Source organism: Octopus bimaculoides, chromosome 3 (genome assembly GCF_046866305.1).
Source record: "Octopus bimaculoides isolate indiv1 chromosome 3, ASM4686630v1, whole genome shotgun sequence".
Taxonomy (NCBI): domain Eukaryota; kingdom Metazoa; phylum Mollusca; class Cephalopoda; order Octopoda; family Octopodidae; genus Octopus; species Octopus bimaculoides.
The window spans coordinates 69,834,470-69,847,632 of record NC_142930.1 but is presented as its reverse complement, the minus strand read 5'-3'; the positions used below and the strand labels follow the sequence as shown (position 1 = coordinate 69,847,632).

At 33.6% G+C, this 13,163-nt stretch overlaps 1 protein-coding gene across 1 annotated transcript in view; it reads right to left on the bottom strand.

The window, feature by feature from the left end:
* Nucleotides 1-1,629: 1,629 nt before the first annotated feature.
* The window catches only part of LOC106877406 (erlin-1), a 29,095-nt gene continuing 17,561 nt past the window's right edge, over nt 1,630-13,163 (bottom strand). Inside the window, exons 7-13 of the mRNA XM_014926300.3 lie at nt 12,936-13,061; nt 10,682-10,814; nt 9,579-9,670; nt 7,768-7,857; nt 5,474-5,553; nt 3,717-3,879; nt 1,630-2,442 (exon numbers count right to left, since the gene is read on the bottom strand). Of these exons, the coding sequence (XP_014781786.1) occupies nt 3,721-3,879; nt 5,474-5,553; nt 7,768-7,857; nt 9,579-9,670; nt 10,682-10,814; nt 12,936-13,061 (680 nt within the window). The 3' untranslated portion in view covers nt 1,630-2,442; nt 3,717-3,720. The remainder of the gene's footprint in view (nt 2,443-3,716; nt 3,880-5,473; nt 5,554-7,767; nt 7,858-9,578; nt 9,671-10,681; nt 10,815-12,935; nt 13,062-13,163) is intronic.

The window sequence follows — 13,163 nt, the reverse complement described above, 5'->3', positions numbered from 1 at the left end:
AAAAAAAAAATGTTTTTAAACCTCAACAGGATTTGAACTCAGTGTGTAAAGGGGTGTAATTAAATACAATGTATTATGTCTGATGGGCTATAGATTCTGCCCCTCCTTTGCCCTGATGATTAGTTTAATAACAGAAATTTCTAAAATGAAAACTACTAAGTAGAACATGTATTTGTGCAAGAATTGTTTAAATCATGGTTATACAGGCATAACAAAAGAGTTTTTAAGATCAGATGTTTGTAGAAATGTTGATAACCTAGTTCTCATATTAAAGATTTAGAAAAAATTCCAAGTGAGGAATTAAAATCTCGAATTAAAACAGTTCAAAGTAATCTCAGCCAAGACAAAAATTTTAGTTAGTAAGATGGCTATGCTTGATATGCAGAAAAGGAATTTGCAGGAAGTCCATATCTAATGAAAACTATGGGTGCACAAGGGATGCAAGTAAAGAAGAAACACTTTGCATGTGGCAGATGTACAATAGGAGTTAGCGGTAATGTAGTCATCAAAGGTTCCAGAATGGTAGTTGATAGTTTTACTCATCTAAGTGATCTAATTGGCAGCAGAGGTGGCTCTTCTCAAAACATAGTAGCCACAGGCAAGAAAAGAGTGGAAAAAGTTCAAGGAGCTATTACTTTTGCAGGTAACAAAGAAATCCCTTTTCCAAATGAAGGGTCATTTATATGCTTACGCAAGAAGTGCAATAATGCATGGCAGAAAACAGGGGCATTGGATGAGAAAGCTATATGAAGGCTAAAAAGGAAACAAGGCAAGCATGTTCTGCTGGATGTTTTAACCCTTTAGCATTTGAACAGATAATATCTGACCAAAATATTCTATCTGTTTTATCTTCAAATCAGCCAGATCTGGCCACTCACACCTACCCTACAATGCCATTTTAAAAATAAGCAATCACATCATTGAAATCTCAAAGCTATGAAATAATGCATGATTAATTAAAAAAAATATGAATAAATAAGCATTATGTTTGACATAGTAATCTGAATGTTAAAATTAGTGTGCATCAACAATGGAGAAAAAAATAAGTCAAGAGAAAAACTGGGTATAAAACATATCAGATTAAAATTTACAGCTAAAAAAGGTAGGTCAACTGACACACCAAGACAACTTTGGAGGACCAAAATGTCCATGTGAAATGCAACAGGATTTGGAAACATGGAGACAGTGTTTGAATGTTTATACATGTTTACACTAAACACCAGGTCGAATTGTATGTCAGAAAATACCATATTAACGCAATATGTAAGAGAGAAGCTTGAGCTGGTGCAGACACATGATGTGCATGGCAGATGACAATTAGGTCAAAAATGTGCTAAGCAATCTAAGCGGAAGGAATTAATGGAAGAAGAAAATTGAGCAAGACAAAAAGAATTTTCAAGAGGCTGAATCTCACAAAAATTACAATGCATGAAAACACAAAGTAAGGTGCTTTACTGAATAAAACCAGTTCAACCCTTCAGACCATGCAAGTATGGGAAAATAAGACTGCATCATGATAAAGATGAACTGCTCAAATCTAAAATAATTTCTTTAAATGGAGTTGAAAATAGAGTTAAGTATGTGCCTACCAGAGGAAGATGAATGAATAATCTCAGTAATAACAACAAATTTTTAGAAATGTTGGTTTTTTTTTTATTTGAAATTATGAAACTGAAGGAAAAATATAAAAAGATGAACATATTTAGTAGACAACTTGTAGAACATATTTTAGCTTCAATGTAGGCATCTGTCAATTTGAAAAAGAGAGTTTTCTCATCAGATTGACAGAGTACCATTCCAGCCTGCAAATATTCCTCATTTAAATGGAGAATCCACAGCATAAATTATTAAATTTAACACAAAATACCATTTAATGTATTTTTTAAAAAATCAATTTATCAGGAACATAAACATTAAAACATTACAATAGCACAGGTTGAACAATACCATAGAAGACAAAGAGTCCAAGAGTAACAAAGAAAAAAATATTAATATTCAGAACCCATTATTAAGTGTTATTTCAAAATGTTAGGAATGACAAAATGTTAGTTTTGTTGATAAGCAAAAAAGGAAAGAAGTTTTAAAGTGAGAAATGCTGAAGAAATGAAAGATAAACAAGTGTACTGACAATCACTCAGAGTTCTAAAGCTGAACTCAACAAGGACTTGCTTTTCAGACATTTTCTTACAGAAACAAAATATCCTTTCATTAAGATGTTCTTTCCAAAATCCACAGCCATATAACTTTTAATTAAAAGACTTTTATCATTGTTTTCTAACACATTTTCAAACCACTCATTCTGATAAATGTTAAGTACAAAAAAAAAAATGCTTTTTTTTTTCCTTCTTCTTTGATTTTATAACTTAGATTGAGCAGGGATTCTCTCTCAATAAATTGTCAGCTTAGCAGGCATTCTCCTACTTTGGAATTTGATATGTGAACCTGAAAACAAATAATAATGATAATTTTTAAAACATGCAGAAGTTTGGTGGCAGGGGGGATGGGGGTATTTTAAATTATATTGATCTTAGTATTTGTCGGGTAACTATTTAACATTTAAACAGACCATATCTGGCCCTAATATCCTGCATGTTTTATGCTCAAACTGGCTATATCCTTCCTCTCACACTTACTCTACAATGTCATTCTGAAAATAAGTAATCACATCATTGAAATCTCAAAGACACAAGATAATACAGGATTAATTTTTTTAAAAAGTAGATAAATAAGCATTACATTTGACAGAATAATCTCAAAGCTAAAGGGTTAATCAACCCAGGAAGTGTTAAAGGCTTAGTCAAACCCAGAATGCAATGCAATGTAACAAAATACAAGATATTTTATTTGGAGTTCTACCAATTGGTACCAATTATTTTTAACTTCAAAAGTAGGGCACACATTATTGGAGACATCCAGTTCATTTGAGTACCAAAAATATCCAAAAAGGTTTTTAGCAGAAAGACAGAGGGCAATGTTGATCCTTCCAGGATTTGAACCCAAAACACAAAGGGAATGTTACAAGGTATTTTGTATATTAGTCTACTAATACTGAAACTCACCATTTTGATAGTTACAAATCTCTATTACTTACATCTTTGTATCAGCATAGTTAATTGATAAACTCACTTCAACTTAGTCCATTTATGAAACTAAAACACCAATAGATCATCCTTCACTTTTGCATTTATCATTCATATTTCACTACCCTAAGCTCATTACCTCTGTTTCCGTTTGAGAGTGTGCATGTGGGATGGTGGGAAGCCTTTTTGTAGCTAAAATAGGTAATACTGCACTAAACTGGTATATATTTTAATCATGTACAGTATAGGCATAGGCGTGGCTGTGTGGTAAAAAGCTTGCTTCTCAACCACATGATTCTGGGTTCAGTCCCACTGCACAACATCTTGGGAAAGTGTCTTCTATTGTAGCCTTGGATCAACCAAAGCCTTGTGAGTGGATTTGGTAGACAGAAACTAAAAAAAGCCCATTGCATGCATGTGCATGTCTGTCCTCCACCACCACTTGACAGCTGGTGTTGGTGTGTTTATGTCCCTATAACTTAGCAGTTCAGCAGAAAAGACTGATAGAATAAGTACAAGGCTTAAAAAATATAAATACTGGACTAGATTTTCTTGACTAAAACCCTTCATCTTCATGGCCCACAGTCAAATGACTGAAACAAGTAAAAGATAAAAGAGATTAAAATTATTACTTACACTTTCATGATGTTTTAGTTGTCGGTGTTTTCACTTCAGCTCGATTTTGGAACGATGGAAATTCAGAAAAATAGTTTGGAATACTATTGCCAAAAAATATTTTGCTATTTTTCGATAATGCTTGGTATTTCAAGAGTTCCAGATACCGATCAGTTAATTTCCTCTACAAATATAAATAAATACAATAAAATAAAATAAAATTATTTAGCTGAAAGGAAAGCAAAATATTACACATTTATTTTAGATGAAGGAGCAATAAATTATTTGTGTTACAATGCCACAAGACTTACATTAAGAAGAATCATTTCACACCAAACAATGTACTGTTATTAGCCACTTCTGGCTAGAATTAAGAAACATACATTGAGTTAGTTCCACTCACATAGCTGGGGGAAGGGGTGGTTCACCCTGGGCGGCACTTTTAAAGGGGCACCATGGGTCTGCTGTAGGCAATATGTGTTTTTTGTGGGGGTCTAGGGGCAGCAAATGGAAGGGCCGCCTTGGGTGGCACTCATTCTAGCTATGCTAGTGGTTAGTTCCAGTGGTGTATAGTGGTTGTTGTATTGGGTGTGCTGCCACACCCAATACCACCTAATTTCAAGCAGAGGTATCACAAAAGTTTTTCATTAAGATTTCTGATTAAATTAATGAGTGAGGTTAATATCTATAATGAATTTGTCAATTTCAATGGGTGTGCAGCGCACACCTAGCACACCTGGAATATACATCCCTGGTTAGTTTCCTAACACATAATGGTTTCAAATTTTGACACAAGGCCAGCAAGCTTGGGGGAGGGAGTAAGTTGATAACATCAACCCCAGTGCTCAACTCGTACTTATTTTATTGACCCCCAAAAGGATGAAAAGCAAAGCTTGGCAGAATTTGAATATAGAGCATAAAGACAGATGAAATGCCACAAAACATTTTGCCCAGCATGCTAATGATTCTACCAGCTTGCCACCTTAAGTCTCCCAACACATAATGAGAAGTAGCAAGGCTGACGTCAGCAAGTCATCTCAGACCTCTATAATTCTTCAGTTTAAACCTTTTTCTAAACAGCTTTTAATATGTCTTTGGCAGAAGTTTCTAATATTTCTAGAAGACAAAATTTTGCAATCATCTGCTTCTTATATCATTCGTTTCACATTAAACTACTAAAAACACTATACATTGCTGATTTTCACCAACTACAAAACTAAATTTAAATAGACAAAAACTTTTAGTAGAATTTTGCTTTAAGCACCCTATATAACCCCTTATAACTTTTTTTTATTTTATGGGATTTTCAGAAAAGTTTTGTGAATTTGTGATAAACACACAGGAGTTCATATGATAATGCAAAAACCAAAAAACAAAGTTTTTGGTGCATGATTTAAGGGTTATTTAGCTGTTATTTTTAGTACATCTCTTGACCACTTCATACCCTCCTCGTTTGTTTGTCACTCTGATATGTTGATGTTTTTCAATATTTCCTCCTCATAAACACATTTAATAGTCTATTGCTGGGTTTTAAGCCAAAAATTCAGACTGTTCATATTTTAAATTCTCTTTTTTAAAGAAAATATTCAAAAAATTAAATTTTTTTTCTTTAAATTTCAAAATTTTTTTTAGAAATTTATTTTTTATAGTCGCATGAACTCGTGTGTGCAGAATACAAATTCACAAAAATTTTCTGAAAATTCCAAAAAATAAAACTTATGAAGGGGATATAAGGCATACTTAAACCAAAATTCTGCCAAATTTTCCTTAATTATTACCTCATTTGCTTCAGCCTCTTTTAATGCTTTATAGTATTCTGCATCTGCAAGAAGTTTTTCTTTATTTAAATGTGTAAGAGCTGTAAAAGAAAATGAAATCATAAACTGATAAAACTGCTAATGCTTAGACACTGAAAAAAAAACTGGAGCTATTTTTATGAGGTACAAAAAAAACAAGAGTGATAAAAACCTGTAAAACCATGAAAGTCTCAAAAGACAAAGATAAGTATATGTATTCTTAAAGAGACTGGGCCTTTCTTTCTAGTACAAAGATGTCAGCAGCACAGTCATGTTAGAAAAACATAAGAAAGATAATTCCAAATCAAAAAACAACACAGCACCTATGACTTTCAGAAACATCTTTTCACACTCAGAATTGCTGAAGCGTGGAATAAACTACTTGCATCAGTTGTTAACTGTTGAGACACTACATCCTTCAAAATTTTCATGCTTCCTGAATTTTGCCAACAGTACACCTGACGCCTCCCACTCCCATTTCTTCTTCATCCCTTTTTTAAAATTTCTTTTCTTTGTCTTTAGACTTTTTTACTTGTTTACTTCCTGTGCATATTCTATATAATGTTCATGCAGTTTTGGTTACTTTTTCTGATGAGTTATAGTGCACCTGAGCACTGTATACAATAAGTTCATTATATATATATATATATATATATATATACACATACATACACACACACACACACACAGACGGAACACACATTATAAACAAAAACTCAAATACAATTATTTAACTGTAATATCTACTGATGTATTAGTAAATAATTCAGTGTTTCAGTAAATCAAGATTAGCATGTACTGACTGAGTTTGCTTTGTCTATTTCTGCTACTATACAATCAACAGAGCATTCCATTTAGATATATTCAAATTAAAAAATAGACAAAACAATGCATCCAAATTGTCAATGCTGTGTCCCACATGACCACGTACAGCAAAGTATACTTTGAGATCCACTTATCCAAAAAAGAATTACTTACAGACTGTGGCCATGCTGTGGCACCACCATCTCAATTATGTAGATTAAGTCATCCCCAATACTTATTTTATTGACAGGTAAAAATGGCACTGACTGAGATTTGAACTTAGAGAAATATAATTAATTAATTTTTTTCTTCCATTTCCAGTTCATTTTCACTAAATATTTCAGTAAAATTGTTACTACCACAATTTATACAGAACTACTTAAGTGAAATAATAGACTGCAATGGTCTGAAATATGCTGACCATTTTACTTGGAGCTATTAAAGAAATACCAAGAGAGTAATATTTAAATATAAACTATCTTTTGCATGTCTCAGTCATTAGACTGTGGCTATGCTGGGGCACCGCCTTGGAATTTAAAATATGAACAGTCTGAATTTTTGGCTTAAAACCCAGCAATAGACTATTAAATGTGTTTATGAGGAGGAAATATTGAAAAACATCAACATATCAGAGTGACAAACAAACGAGGAGGGTATGAAGTGGTCAAGAGATGTACTAAAAATAACAGCTAAATAACCCTAAAATCATGCATCAAAAACTTTGTTTTTTGGTTTTTGCATTATCATATGAACTCCTGTGTGTAGAACACAAATTCACAAAACTTTTCTTGACAATCAATGCTGGTTTGTTGTTTATGTCCTCATAACTTAGCAGTTCAGCAAAAGAGACTGATAGAATAAGTACCAGGCTTAAAAAAAAATGAATTGACCTCAGTACTTATTTTTTTTTTTTTAAGCCTGGTACTTATTCTATCAGTCTCTTTTGCTGAACTGCTAAGTTATGAGGACATAGACAACAAACCAGCATTGATTGTCAAGTGGTGGGAGGAGATGAACACACACACACATGCACACAACAAGCTGCTTTCAGTTTCCGTCTACCAAATCCACTCACAAGGCTACAGTTGACTCGAGGTTATAGTAGAAGACACTTGCCCAAGGTGCCATGCAGTGGGACTGGACCTGGAACAATGTGGTTCGTAAGCAAGCTTCTTACCACACAACCACGTGTAAGTCTTAAATACCCATTAAGTAAAATACAACTCTACTGTTATTTGAAAGAATTATTTTTACTAAAATTTCTAAATCAACTAAAGCTGTCCTGCAAAACTGAGTTTTCCACTGTCAAGAAGAATGGCATAACTTGAGTAATATTGCTAATTTGAAAAATATTTACAAGACAAAAATAGAAAAAGAGAGAAAATGTCAACCATAGAAATAAGTAATAAGAAAATGTTGATTCAAAAGACAGTTGTTATGTGAGAGGAAATGGAAAACTAGAATATACTTACATTCTATAGCAGCTATTTTTTGTTCTGATTCTTTTTCCATTATTTTTTGCTCCCAGGTAATTTTTGCAACCATCTGAGACTTTTCAGCCTCTAAATGAAAATAAAAAATATATTCTTAAATCTTTGATGAAAACAAATATAAGTATTTCTATAGCAGTTATACAGTCATCAAGTCAATTACACAGTGTAATACAGACCTCAACTCAATCACCTAGTTAATTAATTATCATACAGTCAAGTCATTCAGTTAGTGAATACCAGTTATCATCATCATTTAGCATCGGTTTTCCATGTTGGGATGGGTTAGATGGTTTGACTGGAAGTTGTAAACCAGAAAGCTGTACCAGGCTCCAGTCTGATTTGGCTTGGTTTCTACAGCTGGATGCCCTTCCTAATGCCACCCACTCCAAGAGTGTAATGGGTGCCTTTTATGTGTCAACAGCATGGGTGACTTTTACATGTCACCAGCACTGGCCACAATTGCAATTTCACTTGGCTTGACGTGTCTTCTCAAGCACAGCAAATCATCAAAGGTCTCAATCAATTCAATCTGTCAGTAAGTACCAAACTGTTGTAGTCAGGGAAATGAGTACCAGTCCTATAGCTAACAAGGCAATCATAACAGCTATACAGTCAAGTCAGCCACCTAGTTATCCAGTAACCAAGTCAATCACTTAATGTGTAGGTGTTATATTAGACACGAAGTCACTTACTCAGGAAGCACCAGTTATACAGCAATCAAGACAATCTATCAGGAATTAACAATAACATAATCACCAAGCCAATCGACCAGCTACTAAAGTCATCAAGTGAGTCACTCAATCAATGGATCTTACAAAGACAGCAAGACAATCCATCAAAGTACTAGTTACATAATCAATTAAATCATTTAATAAGTACTAGTTATGTAGTCACCAAATCAATCAATCAAGATGTAGGTGCTACACAATCAAGTCAGTTACCCTAAGTATCAGTTATACAGATATCAAATCAGGGAAACACTGTTAAAAAAAGGCCTTTTTAACCCTTCAGCATTCAGATTTATCTGTCAAATGCAATGCTTACTCATTCACATTGTTTTGAATTAATCATGCATCATCATGCAGCTTTGCGATTTTCATGATGTCAGTGCTTATTTTCAGAAGGACCTTGTAGGATAGGTGTGAGAGGTTGCCTTTAGTTGGTTTGAACATAAAAACAGGAAGAATATTTAGGCTGGATACAGCCAGTTTGAGAAAGAACCAATTGGAGTAATGGTTTCAAATTTTGGCACAAGGCCAGCATTTTATGAAGTGGGGTTAGTCCATTACAATGATGCCAGTGCTCAACTGGTACTTATTTTATCAATCCTAAAATGCTGAACAACAAAGTCAACCTCAGTAGAATTCGAACACAGAACATAAAATGCTGTAAGAAATGTTGGCTATGCATTTTATCTGATGTGCTGGTACAATTAAGAGTCAGATGTCAGATGTAGCTTTAACACTTCAATTTTAGACTACAGTTAATAACTAGAAAGCTGAATAGAGCATCTAAACTTGTCGCAAGAGATTCTTTAACTTAGGATTTGCATCAAAATTACTAAAATGTTACAAGTATAGCTACAACCACCACCACTACCATCATCATCTGTCTTACATCTACTTTTCCATTCTAGCAACTGCAAAGGATATTTCAGTGCAATGTATATGGTCTGATACCCTTCATTTTAATCACATCTTACAATATGCAAGGATATAATATAACTATTCTGAAAACAGGGATACACAGGACAGTACAAATTAAAAGTTGCTTCAAAAAATTATATTTACCAATAACAGCTTTTTTTCTTTCTGTTTCAGCCTCCTTTTCAACTACCTTTTGCCGTGCTTGAAAAATTAGAAGTTTAGTCTTTTCTGCTTCCCTGGAAAAAGCACAGATTAAATTAATTGACTCAAATATAATTCATACCACATATCGAGTCTAACTGATGGAAAGAAATGTTTAATAAATTTAAAGTCCCCTTCAAATACATTAGTGTCTACAGATAAAATAAAGTCAAAATGATAAAGTGTTGCTGGATTTTTTATTTTTGTAGACTTATTTATTGTTGACTTCCTGTGCATATTTTGTATACTGTTCATGCAGTCTTGGTTACTTTTTCTGATGAGTTGTAGTGCACCTGAGCACTGTATACAATAAGTTCATTATTATTATTATCATTATTATTATATTATTATCATTATAGTCAGAACACCAGTGTAGCACCTATCTTTTCCAAATAATGATTTACTAAGACAATTTAAAAGAGAAGTTTCACTTTCTCTTACACACACACCATTTTATCATAGAAGAGCACTGCTACAAATTCAACAGAGAAGTAGATTCCTCATCATCATCATTACTTTTTATATTCTATTCTCTACTGTAGATCTCTTGTATTAAACCTGTCGTTTCTGTCATCTGTGAGAGGTTTGAAGAAGTGATATTCAGGGTATAATTCAGGCGACGATGTTCAACAGTTTTAGATGAGAGGAACAATACAACTCGACAGTAAGGTAAAGTTTGCAAACAGTTGTGGGGTTTTTTTTTTTTGTTTGTTTTGTTTTGGCAACTTTCCAAATATAAGACCATTGTCCTTCAGTAAACAATATTTCTGAAATAAGCTACAGACAATTTGGCTGTTTAACAAAAGCTTCAGAAGTATCAACGTTTCATTATATTTCATCACACCTAGGTGTTACCTGCTTTTTACTTGAGGAAGCCAAATTGAATTATTAACAAGTTTGTGGATCAAGTTTATGGTTATAAACACTAAAAATTATTGGATATAGAGAATCCAGAATTTAGTGAAATTCCTTATTTCATAATCTCATTACTAAGATTCATTCACCCACATATTTATAGATTATATTCAACTGAACAATATATTTACATTGCTTCATAGTTACGTCGAATACTTTCAGGTATTTTTGGCTTGGTTACTCGAACAGCTTGAACCAAGAGACCCTCAGCCAATTGATCTAAGTCTTCTTGTAGAGCCCGCTTTAAGTTTTCATCAATTTGATCTGAAAATAAACCATTGACAGAATTCTTAATTCTACATGTCAAATATAAATTGACAAGGTTTTAAAATTAATATTTTAACAAGATTATGATTGTGTGTCCTATTAAATTCATCTTTAGAGATAAAGCATTGACTTTTGAATCTACACTTACATTGCATCAGTCTGATTTGTGGTCAATAGTGTGTGTCTTGTGCATGGCTATGTGGAGAGTGTCAGCCTCTCTACATATCCAGACACTAGGAACCTTTATTCTTCAACTAAGGATATTAATGCTCTTATCTACTAGGTCACTGGTGCATGTAATATTGGTTTCAAATTTTGACACAAGGTAAGCAAGTTCAGGGGGAGTGGGTAAGTTGATAACATCAACCCCAGTACTCAACTGGTACTTATTTTATTGACCTCAAAAGAATGAGGGGCAAAGTTGACCTTAGTGGAATTTGAACTCAGAACATAAAGATGGGTGAAATATCATTAAGCATTTCGCCCAGCAGGCTAACAATTCTGCCAGTTCACCGCCTTACTGCTGCATGTAATATTAACTGCATATTACAATTGGAGACAAAATAACTGAAACATAATGTAGATGTGAAATCTTAAACAACTGCTATATTTTTAATGATGATGTGTGGTTTAGTGGATAGGGAGTTGTATTCACAATCACAACATTGTGGTTTCAGTGCATTGTGTTCTTGAGTGAAACACTTCATTTCACATTGCTTCAGTCCATTCAGCTGTAAATGAGTAACCCTGCAATGAACTGGTATCCCATTCAAGTGGAATATTGTGATCTTGGTCAATCATATGTTATGGAAACTGGATAACCAACCCTCAGTCTTAGGACTTGTGACAGTAATGTCCAGGAGAGGATACCTTCATTTTATGAACACCACTTCACTTTGAGCATATAGACGTGATATTAAAGTTTTCCAGTCCTACACTCTCTGAGTGGTTGGCGTTAGGAAGGGCATCCAGCTGTAGAAACTCTGCCAAATTAGATTGGAGCCTGGTGTAGCCATCCGGTTGCACCAGTCCTCAGTCAAATCGTCCAACCCATGCTAGCATGGAAAGCGGACGTTAAACGATGATGATGATGATGATTACACTGTGTAATGTAATTTTTGTCTTTGGATAGCAATGTTATTTCTTACTTGCTTATTGCTAGAAATTATGAAAAATGGCTAATATTTCCTTCAAACTTTGCTTTTGTTACATTTATTCAAACCTCTAAGAATCCCTCTCAACACATGGCTAAGATGCTTCCCAACTACTACTGCTCAAAGATGCAAATATTGTCAGCCACCAAGGGACATGCTCAAGTGGTTATGGTCAAGCAACTGACAAGCAAATCTGTGGTATTGAGTAGAATATTTGCTATGATGATATTTCTGCTTCAGTAACTCAGCACTGAATCTGTCTGAAACATAATGGAAAATAAGTCAGCTTCATTACATTGGATATCCAGGTCACAAAAGCGAAGTCTGAAAGGAATAGTCATTTCCTTTGATTTCTAGTTAGAAGCAAGTAGGGAATAATACTTACTGACCAAAGACAAAAAAATAATTTTAATTTTGTTACAGTGTTATTGGTTGAGTGAGTGTTTCAGCCTGTGTATTTCCATATATTTCAATTTCAGCACCTCACACACAAATAACTGATTACATAACAAGTAAAGAAAACTCTACTTAACACATTAACTGCCATGGCCTATCATTGGAACTTACCGGTGATGCCATGTGTTTCTGGTCACATTGCATATTGTTTAATTACAAGGGAATGTAATTTTTTTGGACATTTTTACAATATTTCATAATTAAACTTCAATACTCATGTTATTTAAATATCCTTGAAACTATGTCAAAGATACAGAATAAAATATTTTTCTCAAGTTATGAAAATGTACCACTGGTGGTGCACATGGCAGTTGTGTGAAGTTTGCGATGACCCACCAGTGGTACATATGGCAGTTAATGTACTAAATCTATCAGATGTGTCCTTCAAACTGTGTAGTTCACTGTTCAACCATCATTAGAGCAGCGGTTATAGATTAACTATGACAACATCAACTTACATTATCATAACAGAATTCTCAATTTGATACATTAACATTCATAAACTTACCAAACAAATCAATATAAACTTCTTGCAAATTATGGACACTGCAAAACTGATTAAGCTCATGATGTATTTTGTTATAAATAAGGGTTTTGTCATAATCTGCTGTGTAATTTTTAACAATATCATGAACTGAAAATAAATAAAAATGTTTACAAATATTAAATAATGATTTTTTTTAAATAACAACAACAATAACATCAGTTTCAAATTTTTGCACAAGGCCAGCAATTT